At 34.2% G+C, this 16,117-nt stretch overlaps 1 protein-coding gene across 1 annotated transcript in view; it reads left to right on the top strand.

Annotated features, from left to right (window-relative positions):
- Window positions 1-442: 442 nt before the first annotated feature.
- LOC143235715 (adenylate cyclase type 1-like) overlaps window positions 443-16,117 on the top strand; it is a 117,171-nt gene continuing 101,496 nt past the window's right edge. The window contains exon 1 of the mRNA XM_076473926.1: window positions 443-532. Coding sequence (XP_076330041.1) covers window positions 530-532 — 3 coding nt within the window. The 5' untranslated portion in view covers window positions 443-529. The remainder of the gene's footprint in view (window positions 533-16,117) is intronic.

Below are 16,117 nucleotides of genomic sequence, written 5' to 3'. Positions count from 1 at the left end.
TAACTGTGTTTGATATGTGTTACAGGTAGTTGAACTGTGTTTGATATGTTGTTACAGGTAGTTGAACTGTGTTTGATATGTTTCTACAGGTAGTTTAACTTTCATTGCTATATTTTTACAGGTTGTTGAACTGTGTTTGATATGTTTCTACAGGTAGTTTAACTCTATTTTAGTTCACAAAATATTAAAGTCACATTAATCTTAATTACAATCACATGTAATTTGTTGTAGTTTTTTTGTGAAAAACACATTGAAGTATTTCGAGGATTATCAACATGGTAACAGAATCTGCCTTATATTTTCAGATTTAAATATTTGAATTACAAGAACTGCCTTCTATTACTAGATACTCCAGGCATTAATTACAACACGTTCAATTTACACGGAGAGACGCAATAACCTAGTGCAACTTATACTTCTAGCTAGAAGTATCTGAGTTACAAAACATTGAGTTCCATTACTAAGTGATCCAGGGAAACATTACAGCACTTTCAGGTTATACCCAGAAAACGGAGAGACAAATATCTACATGGTAAAGAATTAATCTTTTACTTTCAATTTAAAATATTTAAGGCACAATAATTTCCTTCTATTATAAAGAGGCCAAGTATGGCCAAGCGCGTTAAGGCGTGCGACTCGTAATCTGAGGGTCGTGGGTTCGCATCCCCGTCGCGCTAAACATGCTCGCCCTTTCTCACTTAAAATTTATATTTACGTTAACTAATTTAAACTATATTGGTAACAAAGGATTTAGTGGGAAAAAGTATCACCAGGTGCAAACTACAGTATTATTATTTAGTATTAAAATATTCGTTTGTTTTGTTCGATGGATTTTCCCACATGCTACACGAGGGCTATCTATGCCAGTAGTGTCCAGTTATACTCTACTAATGACCCCAAAGTGCGAGTGAGATTTTTCTTCTTTTTTATCTTTTTGTTGAGAGGAAAGGTTGCGTTTTGTTCTACAGTCTGACCTGTTAACCTTTTGGCCATTCCTGACCTTATTATTACGTAAGTTTGTCAGTGAACGTCTATCAGATGTATTTACCAAAGTGTTTACTGTCTTTACATAGAAGTAAATGTATCTGTAGTATATTCGTTTTGTGTTTTTTCTTCCTTAATTACAATCTAATTTCTACGTGTAAACTAAACATGCTTTGTAATAGATTGTTTGTTTGTTTTTGCATTTCGCACAAAGCGACTTGAGGGCTATCTGTGCTAGCCGTCCCTAATTTAGCGGTGTAACACTAGAGGGAAGGCAGTTCGCTCTAATCTTTAAAATTTTAGCTGGTTTTTCTACTATATTGATTTAGTTAAATATTTCCCGCCAGTTTGTCATGTATGATTGCCTTAGTAAATCTGACTTAATTTTTAAACTCATTTAGTTTTACTAATTATATCTACCTTGTTTTTTTTTTATCAGGAACTCTTAATGATTGAATTGGATTCATTGATTATAAAAACAAAACTGATCATATGCTAACTTAAACGTGAAGTCGAACAATGATTAGCACTATTTTACTGTGTTTGATGTTTTATGAAAATAAAATCAATATTCTGTTCATCTAGTAACAGCAGCTAAGATGTTGAAATGGTTGTTCTTCAGAAATCTGTTTTTGGTAGGAAAAAAACTAAGTAAAAAATGTCCACTCATTTGGAAGTATGGAACTTCAGAAACAAAGTAAAACAAGTGAGAAACTGTTCTCAACAAGTGATAAACATAAACACGTGTAAGTAGATGGGATTCGCTGTAACAGGGACGTTTTTATAAGTTATAATTCTGGAATAATAAAGCATACCGACAATTGAGTCGATCTGATGAATAGACTGTGTGTTTCTTGTCACGCATACCGACAACTGAGTCGATCTGATGAACAGACTGTGCATTCCTTGTCACGCTTACCGACAACTGAGTCGATCTGATGAACAGGCTGTGTATTCCTTGTCACGCATACCGACAACTGAGTCGATCTGATGAACAGACTGTGCATTCCTTGTCACTGTCCACTGTTAGAGGGTGGCTTGTTTTTGAATTTCCTGCAAAGCTACACGAGGGCTATCTTTACTAGCTGTTCCTAATTTAGCAGTGTAAGACTAGAGGGAAGGTAGATAGTCATCACCACCCATCGCCAATTCCTGGGCTCTTTTACCAACGACTAGTGGATTGACCGTCGGATTATAACGCCTTCACGGCTGAAAGGGCGAGCATGTTTGGTGCTACGGGGATTCGAACACACGACCCTCAGATTACTAGTCGAGTGCCTGAACCACCTGGCTATGCTGGACCCGTTAGATGCAGCATAGCCGACGTTTTACTTTAATCCCTGACTGTCATATATAGTTTTCTCTTCGATACTTGTTATTTTTTATTTTATTGTAAAACTGCTGAGCTAGAGAGATAAAATATAAATTTACAGTATTTTATCAAAATAAGTTGGGAAACATGTGGTGTTTGACAATACATTTTGAAACTAAAAAAAAAAAAAGGTTTTACTATAACTACAAAAACCATAAGCAGATGTTTAGGAAACAAGACATCGTAACCAGTGATGTCGAGAAAACCCACTTGTAGAGAAATATGTATGTAAAAACTGCTCGTTTGGGTTGAGAAAATATTTTAGAAGGTCGAAACGTTGTTCGCTCCTCTATGTAAAATATTTTCTCAACCCAAACGAGCCGTTTTTGCATACATAAAACATCGTAACGTAAGTAGAAGTGTCCCCGCTGGTACAGCGGTAAGTCTACGGATTTACAACGCTAAAATCAGGGGTTCGATTCCCCTCGGTGGACTCAGAAGATAGCCCAATGTGGCTTTGCTATAAGAAAAACCCTAACACACATATACCCACACAAGTAGACATCGAAAACTAAATAAACCAATCGAATGGAACTTTTAACAAAAGCATAAGAAAATTCTGCACACTGCATTCGTTAATAATTAAATTAGTATGAATTTATATATGGGTACACCTTATATGAAAATGAGGAATCCAATGAAAATGAATTGTCTGAAAAATGTAAAAAAAACGAATATAGAGACCAAAGAGAAGAAACGGATTATGTAAGTATATACTTAAACGTATATACAGTACAATAATAAGTTATTAAGTATAAACACAGTAGGAAGAAATAAGCAAAAATGTACACTTAATCTGCACTTACGCTGTTTACTAAACTACGACATTGTTTATGTTAACAGTTAAGTTCGATTAGTTGTTATTCTTAAGTTTACACTTTTAATTTTATAACACACCATTATTTCTGAGAAGGCCAGATGACAAGAAATATCGTAAGTTTTGAACAGATTACAGAGAGAGTTTATTGTTAATGTGTTGTCTCCCAAAACTGTGACACTAGTATCATAACTGCTTTTCTCAGTTGGGTATCTTTGTGAACAAAGGGAAATTTGTGTTGACACATTAATTATATGTATTATATTCGCAGTTTTATTGATATAAACATGGGATCAATTATACAAAACTTTAGGTTTGTTAAACTACTGGACATTGCGAACGGTTTCTTACTCACCTAATGATCTTAACGTATAATATCACTTAAGACTACGAAATGCTAACTGTTGACTGTTTAAAATCGTTGATAGAACAGAACAAGCTGCATTATTTTCGAGATTTACTAAAACTGAAACATGCTTATCTAATTAATTATTTGAAAGCAGATGATTCGATGGAGTACAAGAATACAGTAGAAAAGATAGGTAGTGAAACAATGAGTCTCAGACACACCTGCTATGCAATATTAAGCAACCACGTGTCTCGCTGTGTGATGTCACGAATGAAAACTATGCAATATTTAGTTTCGTATTTTTATTAGTATAACGAACGATTATTGAAGAAAATATCTTAGTTTATTGCATTTCTAAGCGACTTTAATTATCAATATTTATGAATTCAGGGACAATTATTTTAAATAGCGGAAACCCCGTTCTACGGGCGGATGTTGTACTATAAGTTATTGATCGTAGTATTCATATCTTACTATAAAATTTAGAAGAAAGTAAACGTTTGCATGCACGCTTTTCCTATGGAAATCAGTTTACGAATTAAAGTTTCATAAATTTCCAAGACAGATTTTAGTTCTTAGATAAGAAAACCGATTTTAACTCCCAAAATGGAGCACGTCCGGCAGCAGTATATTTATTGGAGGATAAATATGTTACGGAACAAATAGAGTCCGACAAGAACTTCGTTTCTTACTTGCCAATATTGACATCTTGTCATTTTGTAAACGACAAGTGCTTTATTAACTGGTAGCGTTATTAGGAAGTTCGTGATCACAAGCACGTGGTCATTTTGTAGCTTATGAGCGAAAAACAAAACAAGACTAACATATACGTTCTTTAGGTAGGTTTGTTTGTCTGTTTGTTTTGAATTTCGCGCAAAGCTACACGAGGGCTATCTGCGCTAGCCGTCCCTGATTTTGCAGCGTAAGATTATAGGGAAGGCAGCTAGTTATCAACACCCACCGCTAACTCTTGGGCTACTCTCTTACCAACGAATAGTGGGTATAATTTTAACATTATAACACTCCTGTGGCTGAAAGAGCGAGCATGTTTGATGTGACGGGGATTCGAACTCGTGACCTCAGGTTACGAGTCAAGCGCCTTCATCACCTGGCCATGATAAAAGTTCAGAAGGAAGTTTAAGCTGTTGTGTCAAAGGTTTTGGTTTAGAGATATTAAAAAATGTACAAATCTTTTTGATTTTTGATTCACTGTAATAGCATCAATCTTAGAAATACCAGATGATACGTATTATAATTTAGCTCGGACGAATCTCAAATTTATTACGTTACTTATGTTAACTTACTACAGTTTGAAATAGTTGGAAATTTTAATTTTAGTTTCGAAATTAATTGAATGTTGATATGCATTGCATTTATTATATTTGCCAACACAAATATATTTTAATATATAAAAGCAATACAATTTATAATAATGGCTAGTAGAAATAGTTATTACAAATAATTATTAATATAGATAAAGTTTTAACAAACTTACAAAAATATTGAGTCTTCTATCTAATCTAGAACTGAATATTGTATTGACGTTTCACAAGGAATGAATTCTGTGTTGATATTGTTATACTACGTCTAATGGCTCGCCTCATGCCGTTTACAAGCTGACTTTTCTCCGACGGAGATATGCAATATTCTCGTAGAAATACTAACGTCCGAAGTTAATTCTCTGAAGTTAAACGGTTTATATGGTCGAAATCTATAAACGTTCCTGGTCAAATATCTGTAGTTTTACGATTAATAAGCGTTTATCACAGTTATAGCTTCTGAAGCCTATAGTATACTGACTGTAGCAAATCAACAGTATTCTATCCCCGTGTGTTGCAATTTATAAACTTAAAGGCGAGTTTCTTGAAAGCTAAGTTGGCACAACAACAATAGTATCTACGTATATATACAGATATATAGTTTAGTGAAATTAAATAATTACATCCAAATTAAACTAAATGAGTAAACAAAATCATGAAGAAGAACTGCATTAAAAACAGCAAATCCCGACCTCTGATTAATTATATTACAACCATACATTTTAAGCCATAAACAAAACACATTAAAATTAAACAAAATACGCTCCATATTTTTAAAGGGATCTAGAGTACAAGCTACAACGTGAGATTATAAAATGTATCCTAGATTTTGGAGATGACTGAAGAAGTAGGATCCACAATGCGGTGGAGATACACCGTCTATCAGGTTTTGTTGTTTTTTTATAACCATAAACTTTTAAGCCATAAACAAAACACATTAAAATTAAACAAAAACGCTGCATATTTTAAAAATAATCCTAGGGTACAAGCTACAACGTGGGATTGTAAAATGTATCCTAGGTTTTGGAGGTGACTGTTAATTCTTTTCTCGAGAATCTTCTACAAGTATAGAAAATAAGCGTGACTTCGCAATAAACATTTAACAGGCATTTCCAAATACATATTTAGCTATAATAATCGGAAGCATTAAAATAAATACATAATAGTACATTAGTTACAAATATAGTGTTACAGTTAAAACAAAAAACGTGAATTAATGTCATTTAATGTACGAGTTCAGTTTTTTTTTTTTTGCATATGTTCAAATAACCCTCTCTCTTTGTACCATGCCTTGAAAAGCCAGGTCTAATAGTAATTTTGTAGAAATCACGTAAACAGCTTTGATTGTAGATACCTCGATAAAATTACATAAACAATATTATGCGTATCACATCACTTGGCAAAGATTCTGTTCCGTCCTTTAATCAACACTTGTTATGCCTGTGACATTAAAATGCTAATGTTGTACTCCGTATTTACAATTAAGATAAGGCTATCACAGAACGTCACAGTCAGTTATAGAATTTTCTGGTAATCGGGTTGAAGAAGGGGTAAACATTTGGGTACAGATAATGCACGTGTTTATCTTCATTATGAAGCTGTTGATTAGTAGCTATCACCTCTCTTCAAAAGATGTACGCTCTTAAATTATAATGAATTTAGCTCTTTTAGACGACCGCGTTAAGTAATCTTGTTACTTTAGTTACTTAATCTTTTGTCGTTTACTTCCCTAAACAAGAATAATACGACTGTTTACTTCAGTGTAAAATAAATGGTACTATGACAGTCATCATTGTAGTTTTGTAGCATTTTAAATTTGCTGGCGGATGTACGGCAAGTGATAATAGAATCAAAATTAAACGCTGGTAAAGGTTTATATCCTGCTTTTACAAGAATTTACTTATTTGTTTGTTTGTTTTTGAATTTCACGCAAAGCTAGTCGAGGGCTATCTGCGCTAGCCGTCCCTGATTTTGCAGCGTAAGACTAGAAGGAAGGCAGCTAGTTATCAACACCCACCGCTAACTCTTGGGCTACTCTCTTACCAACGAATAGTGGGTTTAATTTTAACATTATAACACTCCTGTGGCTGAAAGAGCGAGCATGTTTGATGTGACGGGGATTCGAACTCGTGACCTCAGGTTACGAGTCAAGCGCCTTCATCACCTGGCCATGATAAAAGTTCAGAAGGAAGTTTAAGCTGTTGTGTCAAAGGTTTTGGTTTAGAGATATTAAAAAATGTACAAATCTTTTTGATTTTTGATTCACTGTAATAGCATCAATCTTAGAAATACCAGATGATACGTATTATAATTTATCTCGGACAAGTCTCAAATTTATTACGTTACTTATGTTAACTTACTATAGTTTGAAATAGTTGGAAATTTTAATTTTAGTTTCGAAATTAATTGAATGTTGATATGCATTGCATTTATTATATTTGCCAACACAAATATATTTTAATATATAAAAGCAATACAATTTATAATAATGGCTAGTAGAAATAGTTATTACAAATAATTATTAATATAGATAAAGTTTTAACAAACTTACAAAAATATTGAGTCTTCTATCTAATCTAGAACTGAATATTGTATTGACGTTTCACAAGGAATGAATTTTGTGTTGATATTGTTATACTACGTCTAATGGCTCGCCTCATGCCGTTTACAAGCTGACTTTTCTCCGACGGAGATATGCAATATTCTCGTAGAAATACTAACGTCCGAAGTTAATTCTCTGAAGTTAAACGGTTTATATGGTCGAAATCTATAAACGTTACTGGTCAAATATCTGTAGTTTTACGATTAATAAGCGTTTATCACAGTTATAGCTTCTGAAGCCTATAGTATACTGACTGTAGCAAATCAACAGTATTCTATCCCCGTGTGTTGCAATTTATAAACTTAAAGGCGAGTTTCTTGAAAGCTAAGTTGGCACAACAACAATAGTATCTACGTATATATACAGATATATAGTTTAGTGAAATTAAATAATTACATCCAAATTAAACTAAATGAGTAAACAAAATCATGAAGAAGAACTGCATTAAAAACAGCAAATCCCGACCTCTGATTAATTATATTACAACCATACATTTTAAGCCATAAACAAAACACATTAAAATTAAACAAAATACGCTCCATATTTTTAAAGGGATCTAGAGTACAAGCTACAACGTGAGATTATAAAATGTATCCTAGATTTTGGAGATGACTGAAAAAGTAGGATCCACAATGCGGTGGAGATACACCGTCTATCAGGTTTTGTTGTTTTTTATAACCATAAACTTTTAAGCCATAAACAAAACACATTAAAATTAAACAAAAACGCTGCATATTTTAAAAATAATCCTAGGGTACAAGCTACAACGTGGGATTGTAAAATGTATCCTAGGTTTTGGAGGTGACTGTTAATTCTTTTCTCGAGAATCTTCTACAAGTATAGAAAATAAGCGTGACTTCGCAATAAACATTTAACAGGCATTTCCAAATACATATTTAGCTATAATAATCGGAAGCATTAAAATAAATACATAATAGTACATTAGTTACAAATATAGTGCTACAGTTAAAACAAAAAACGTGAATTAATGTCATTTAATGTACGAGTTCAGTTTTTGTTTTTTTTGCATATGTTCAAATAACCCTCTCTCTTTGTACCATGCCTTGAAAAGCCAGGTCTAATCGTAATTTTGTAGAAATCACGTAAACAGCTTTGATTGTAGATACCTCGATAAAATTACATAAACAATATTATGCGTATCACATCACTTGGCAAAGATTCTGTTCCGTCCTTTAATCAACACTTGTTATGCCTGTGACATTAAAATGCTAATGTTGTACTCCGTATTTACAATTAAGATAAGGCTATCACAGAACGTCACAGTCAGTTATAGAATTTTCTGGTAATCGGGTTGAAGAAGGGATAAACATTTGGGTACAGATAATGCACGTGCTTATCCTCATTATGAGGCTGTTGATTAGTAGCTATCACCTCTCTTCAAAAGATGTACGCTCTTAAATTATAATGAATTTAGCTCTTTTAGACGACCGCGTTAAGTAATCTTGTTACTTTAGTTACTTAATCTTTTGTCGTTTACTTCCCTAAACAAGAATAATACGACTGTTTACTTCAGTGTAAAATAAATGGTACTATGACAGTCATCATTGTAGTTCTGTAGCATTTTAAATTTGCTGGCGGATGTACGGCAAGTGATAATAGAATCAAAATTAAACGCTGGTAAAGGTTTATATCCTGCTTTTACAAGAATTTACTTATTTGTTTGTTTGTTTTTGAATTTCACGCAACGCTACTCGAGGGCTATCTGCGCTAGCCGTCCCTAATTTAGCAGCGTAAGACTAGAAGGAAGGCAGCTAGTCATCACCACCCACCGCCAACTCTTGGACTACTCTTTTACCAACGAATAGTGGAGTTGACCGTCACATTATAACGTCCCTACGGCTGAAAGTGTGATTATTTTGGTGCGTACCGGGGTTCGAACCCGCGACCCTCAGATTACGAGTCGAACGCCTTAACCCACCGGGTCATGCCGGGCCTTACCTATGTGCCTTTTTTTATTCCGAGCTAATTAATCAAGTGTATCGTGTTGACAGCTCTCAATTTTTTTTACATTGACCATTTTTACACACCATAAGCGGTTGTCATTTACTAATTGTATTAATTTGTAATAAATTGATTTTACCAGTTTTATAAACAGAGACGGAACGCTGACTGACTGATTTTGAATGTCTTAGAAAACCTTATTTCCAAATAACAATTACGATGTTAAAACTATACACACACACAGAGGGATTATATTTCGTCGGATTTACTTATATAGCCATCTCCTTTTAAATACTTTACACAAACATCTTGTCAATGAAGACGAAGTTTATCGTAAACCACTGGCATTTGGCAAAGAGCCTCGTTGGCAGTGATTTATAATGGTAAAATAGGTTTTTTATTGCCAATTCTCATTAAACTTGTTAAGAATTATATGGTTAAAATTATTACCATTCTTTCTGTGACGGTCTGTCTCGTTGTGTAAGTGACAAGATATCATGTTTCACCAACTTTAGCGTTATAAACCATTTATCTTGTGCAGGCATCCAGATTATATTAAGAACCTAAGCAATTCGTCACGTAACAAACAGTTAAAGAAAGCAAAACTTAATGTAATCAAGAAGCTAAACCATGGAGTTATGAAATGGGAGGCAACTGAGTATTAGAGAAACACTTATAGAAAGGTATGGGTCGGTTATAAATGTTTACTTCTGCAGTTCAATGTTTTGGTACAGGGCACACGACAGGCAAAACTTTCGGCGCCTGTCGTGTGAAAGTGGGTTTTCTCGGGGTACTCCCGTTTACCCCCCACATCAAAATCTTCAGGCATTGGATTTCTAGATCCCAGCCCAGGCAACCTTTTTGCCAGACCCAGAATCGGGCCGTTTGATTTGATCTGAACTTGAATGAATTACATTCATGTTCACATCTACCCAACTTTTTCTTTTCGAGACAGGTCCCGACCTTTCCTTCTTTCCACTGCTGCCTTTGCCTCCACCCAAAAGACTATTTAGTGAGACATTCCCCACCCAAAAAGTCAAGAATAATAACGATAATTAATTTATTAAAATAATAATAAAAAAAAACCCACCACTTAATCCTAATAACAATCCACGAAAGGGGACGAAGAGGAACTACAAAGTTCCTGAACACCCCAGTTGGAGAGAGAACTCTTCGGATTTCTCTCTCTCTAAACTGAACCCCTGCCACGTTAGTTTAGTTTAGTTCAAGTATAGAGGACGTATAAGCTAAGCCTCGTCGAGTCAGTGGCACCGTGTTAAAAAAAAAACAAAAAACTTATTGATGTATTATAAACTTACATTCTATCTTTAAATAGTATGTGTTATAAAAATGTCTTAAAATTATAATTTATTATGTTTTGTACATTCTTTGAAACTACTGTACGAAGTTCGTATTAAATGTTTTAACATTATATTAAGATGCAGAAATATTTCATGTTCAAATTGCAAGTCACTGATCAAGATCTGGAATTATTTAGTAATATCAGAATCTCAGCAACATAATTATAAAGCTTACATATTACTAATTTTCCAACCTTAACGTTAAAATAGTGTCATTTTAAATATATGCACAAACTTATGTATAATTTATACACATAATGCGTTTGTCTGTCTGGAACTTTTGCCGCGTGTTTCTTGATAAAACGATATACATCTTATTTCAGAAAAAGCTTTTATATTAGATTTTTACATTTACCTGTTTTTTGTTTTTTTTTTGCTTAGTCAAATGTTTTGATGCAATACGTATGGTAGATGATATCACAACATCATTGCCATTACATGACGGTGGCTTCGATTTCAACTTTAGTTTTTTATTTGCAAGGTATTTTACATAAACAAATGTTCGTGTAATTTCATAAACCAAAAATGCACGTTCCGCTGAATACAGTTTTTACGAACTTTTTCAACTTATCTAGGTGTCAAATATGCATACATTCAAAAAACATGTGCTTATCACTTTGTGAGCACGCATTCAGACGTTTCTGCATATACAGCTAAGTTTGCTTTAATTAAAACTTTAGATTTATTTTACGTTGCAACAAGATAGCTTTTATTCGTTTCATAGCTTGCTGTAAACACCTTTTAACTACTTGTTTCTTTAGTACGGGTTTTATTTCCCGTTTTTATGAATTTATTTGTTTCAACTCATAAAACGGTGTTACACATTTAATTCTCATAAGTGTTTGTTTGTTTTTTAAATTTCGCGCAAAGTAACACGAGAGCTATCTGTACTATCTATCCCTAATTTAGCAATGTAAGACTAGAGGGAAGACAGCTGGTCATCACCACCCACCGCCAAATCTTAGGCTGCTCTTTTACTAACGAATAGTGGGATTGACCGTAATTTATAACGCCCCCACGGCTAAAAGGGCGAGCATGTTTAGTGTGACGGGGATTCGAACCAGGGATCTCATATGTATTTCATATTCTGTACACTATTTTATTGTTTACTTGTAGTTTATTAAATAAAGTTACTTCTGTGTGAGTTTGTTTGTCCAACCGCATAAACCTTTTTTTTTCAAATAGATCAGGATTCATCGATCTAATACAACGCCTGCAGAAAAGCGCAGCTTAAATGCCATGCGTGAAAATAACAGAATAAGGAAATTTCAAGTCAGTTGAATAAAACTACCACATTTTTTTTTTTTGCAAGTTGCGGTTAGTATTTAAGAAACTAAAACTGAACTTTTGACAAATAAAGCGATTTATTAGACTTGTTTTCTTCATAGCAAAATATTTTTGAATTCACTCGTTAATAACCAGTTAAACCGAATTTCACATGGAAAGTGTTTTTTTAGTGGTACTCTGGGTGTAAGTGCCTAAGAGCAATCAGTTCTTTTTCTTTAAATTTTTCCATGAGGAAGTTGAAGGTTGAAAGAGACAACATTCAATACTTGTTTATAGTTAAGATCAAAGTTGCACATTAAGATATCTTTGCACTACCCGCCAGCGGTATCGAAACCCAGTTTCTATCATTGTGAGTCCGTCAATATACTGCTGTGCCACTGGGGAGCGAAGATTCAGCTACTTTGATTGAACCAAATCGATACTAGCCAACATCTCGTCAGATATTAATAATACGTGAATTCTTGTGCATGTGTGTTTTTTTACTGTGTTTAAAATGGCTCCTCTTCAGACTTTCCTGTTTATACTGTTTACTTCTTGAGTATAGCCTCTTTATTGTATCGCTAACATTCAATGCTCTGTTTCTTAGAACAAAAACAGATTTATTTTGACAAAAGTTGTAACTCAAATGTAGAATTACTTTTATGACTAAAATAGTAATCTTATTAATCAAAGAAAATGTTAAACTACGTTTCTTGCCTGGTCCCCCCCCCAGTAGCTCAGCGGTATGTCTGCGGACTTACAACGCTAAAATCCGAATTACGATACCTGTGATGGGCAGAGCACAGATAGCTCATTGTGTAGCTTTGTCCTTAATTCAAAAACCAACAACAACTGGTCCACCCCCAGCGCTAAGTAAGTAAGTGGACTTATAATGATAAAAATTGAGTTTCGATATCTGTGGTGTGCATAGAACAGATAAACTCATGTGCGTTGTTGTCGTTGAAGTTAAATTATAAACCTTTTTTTTTCAAGTTTGGTTTGAGCGACTACACATAACATTTGTGAACTGTCGACATTCGCTAGCTTTTATCAAGTAAAAGTAATCACATCACTGCTTGTAAAGAACAAAAAAAAATCACTGGCTTCTAAGCATTGCTTAATTAGGGTATTCGCTTTAGAACGGGTACACTGGTAAACCATGATTAACCTTTCACCTAATGATCTGCGAAATTAGTTCAGGATTTTCTTGCTTTCTGGGCTCTTACGTCTGTACAGAAAAAAAATATTAGTGAATTATTCCTTGATGCAAGGGAACTGAAAAAAAAAACACATAACAAAACGAAGAACATTATGTAGAAAACCCATAAAATATGATATCATATTTCAAGGTAAACACGAAAGACCATATTCTCAACAGCAGGGCTAAACTAATATGAATTTTGGAACATTTATTTTAAAAATAAACAAGGAGAGAGAAAACTCCAAGCATGACTTTTACTTACTGTCGACATTGAATTACATATTCCACAGCTAGACTTACTGAATTTTAAACGTCGCCAAACAAATGAAGTACGCATGACCTAATTAGTGAAGTACGCATGACCTAATTAGTCTTAGGAAATTAAGTCTACTTCTCGACTCGGCTTGATAACATTCTCGTAAGAGTATGGACACAAAAAAAATGAGCTTTTGTTTTGTTTTATTGTAAATTTACGGAGCTAAGCAAGCGGCTCTATCATCATACTGACATATATCTTTTCCGAGTATAAATGAATTTTGTTGTTAGGCTTACTATAATTATTAAAAGAAATAAATGGGGACTATTATAAATAAATAAAGGGGCTATTATTTAGGTGGCTACTATTAAGTGAAGAGACATGGATTAACTAATAGGTACTGAGAGGATCTATTATTATGGTGGTTAAATAACCGTTAATACAGAATACTCGACCTATTACCGTTATTAGGATGATAGAAGGATTAGCAGCAAAGACTCCATTGGCGACTGAGAAGAAGGAATATCGTGATAAACAGTAGTGCTAGAAAACAAAACTGTATTAACAATTGATAAACGTCCATTTATAAGACTGTCAAAATATAATATTTATAAGGCTTACTCTTGAGGTTATGAAGAAGTAGTATCGATAAGTATTTCAATCTTAGTTGTAGAAAAGAAACTGAAACTGAGTGATGATATGACTTCTACAGAAGACACTAGAAATATAATATTCCTAAGGCATTTCTTTATAGATTGTTCAAAGACGCTGGTTATCAAATATGAACTGAAATATTCTGAGATGTAATTGTTAGACCTAAACAGCTGACTGTAAATGGAGTAAATGTTGACAGAATTTTCTCTGTAAGCTTCAATATAATGAATATTGGGACAAGAGGCTGCGAAGAGACTGTGTGTTGAAAATTCTCCTTTCAGAAACTGAAATTTTCAAATAAATATTTATTAGGCCTAAACAAATAGCTGACTGTAGATGGAGCAGTTGTTGGTAACGTTTTTCCTGTAAACTTCATAAATAATGTTTTGTCGACATGACTTTTATTAAAGAATATTGGGACTAGAGACTATGTATGGGATATTTTCCTTTGAGGACTGTAAAATAATCTATCAAGTAAATGTCGACTTTATTTTCTTTATGATAGAGAATGGATGAGGTCTCAACAGAGAATCCTAGAAGAATCCATTTTTGAGGCTTCCACGGTGTATTGTCATGGAATAATTCACTATAGTAAAGAAAAATAGAAATGATGTAGAATCAAACATTTAGTAAATCACATTAAATTAACAAAAATAATGAAACTCTAGCACCTTCGACAGGAGCCCCTGTTTTCGTTAGATGTAACGTGCTCTGACTTTATCAGTCATTACTGTTTTATAAACATAGAGGACGCTGGTAAAGCTTCCATTAAAGACTACATAGAGCAAGTTTTGCAAAGGTCGTTACTGAAGGCTCTATAGGCTTTGTGTTAACATTTCTACTATAGTTGAAAGGTTTAAAAAAAAAGTTCGTGAATTTTGCGCAAACCTACTCGAGGGCTATCTGCGCTAACCGTCCCTACTTTAGCAGTGTAAGACTAGAGGAAAGGCAGCTAGTCATCGCCACCCACCGTCAACTCTTAGGCTACTCTTTTACCCACGAATAACGGGATTGATTATAACATTGTAACGCCCCCATGGCTGAAAGGGCGAGAATGTTTTGGTGGGACGGGGATTCAAACCGGCGACCCTCATATTACGAGACGATCGCTCTGGCCACCTAGCCATGCCGGAACCCTGAAAACTCCGTGCTGAAGGAAAGACGGGTTTGAACAATCCTTAACTGAGGAACAAGTAAACAAATTAATGTTAATTAGTTTCGACTTTAATTGTTCGTGTCAATGGTACTGATCAGCGTTTACAGTATTAGAGAGGAAAGTTAGTATTGATACTTCAGCTCTAGAATGAAGGTATTCTAAAATATTTCACTATGATTTGTTAATCCGGGGATCTTTATAATGGTGCCAAGGAGACTTTAGAGAAAGTTGTGTGGAAAAGGTAATGGTTGTGGAAAGACGTGACTGGAAGTATTTATATTTAAAACAAATTAAAACTATCCTGTAGCTGACAAACTACAGTCAGATCTCTATTTTATATTATAAGGGCAGTTATAGACATCAAAATACTGGTTGGATTCCAACAGTAGGTTCTGGAAGCGTGTTCAGATCCTTGTGGTTAGATCCTTCATAATAACTGTAAACAATATGCTTGATGTACGTCTGCTTGGCCTTGAAAGTGTTCTGTTTCAAGAGTAAACAAAACCAAAATTAAGATTAGGAAATATTTATTTCTTGATTTTCAAGCTCATATGTAATGCTTTGTTGTAGCCTACGGAGTGCATAATTATCCTTGTGATTTATGGCATGCGCACGTTTTCCTGACGTCGCAACAGTACCAATTTCAACGTTGTGCTTTATGTGACGTCATTTTAATGTCTACGGACTGTCTGATTAACAAACAATACACTACTGTATAGTAAGGAGGGAGTGAGAGGTTAAAACAGATTACCCCTTCATATGGCATTCGACCCCCTTTCCTGAAAATAATTAAAGAGATCTTTCTGTGGAAACTTGAA

The sequence above is a fragment of the Tachypleus tridentatus genome, chromosome 12 (assembly GCF_004210375.1).
Source record: "Tachypleus tridentatus isolate NWPU-2018 chromosome 12, ASM421037v1, whole genome shotgun sequence".
NCBI classification, from domain to species: Eukaryota; Metazoa; Arthropoda; class Merostomata; order Xiphosura; family Limulidae; genus Tachypleus; species Tachypleus tridentatus.
The sequence above is the reverse complement of the archived record's forward strand: the minus strand, read 5'-3'. Positions and strand labels throughout refer to the sequence as shown.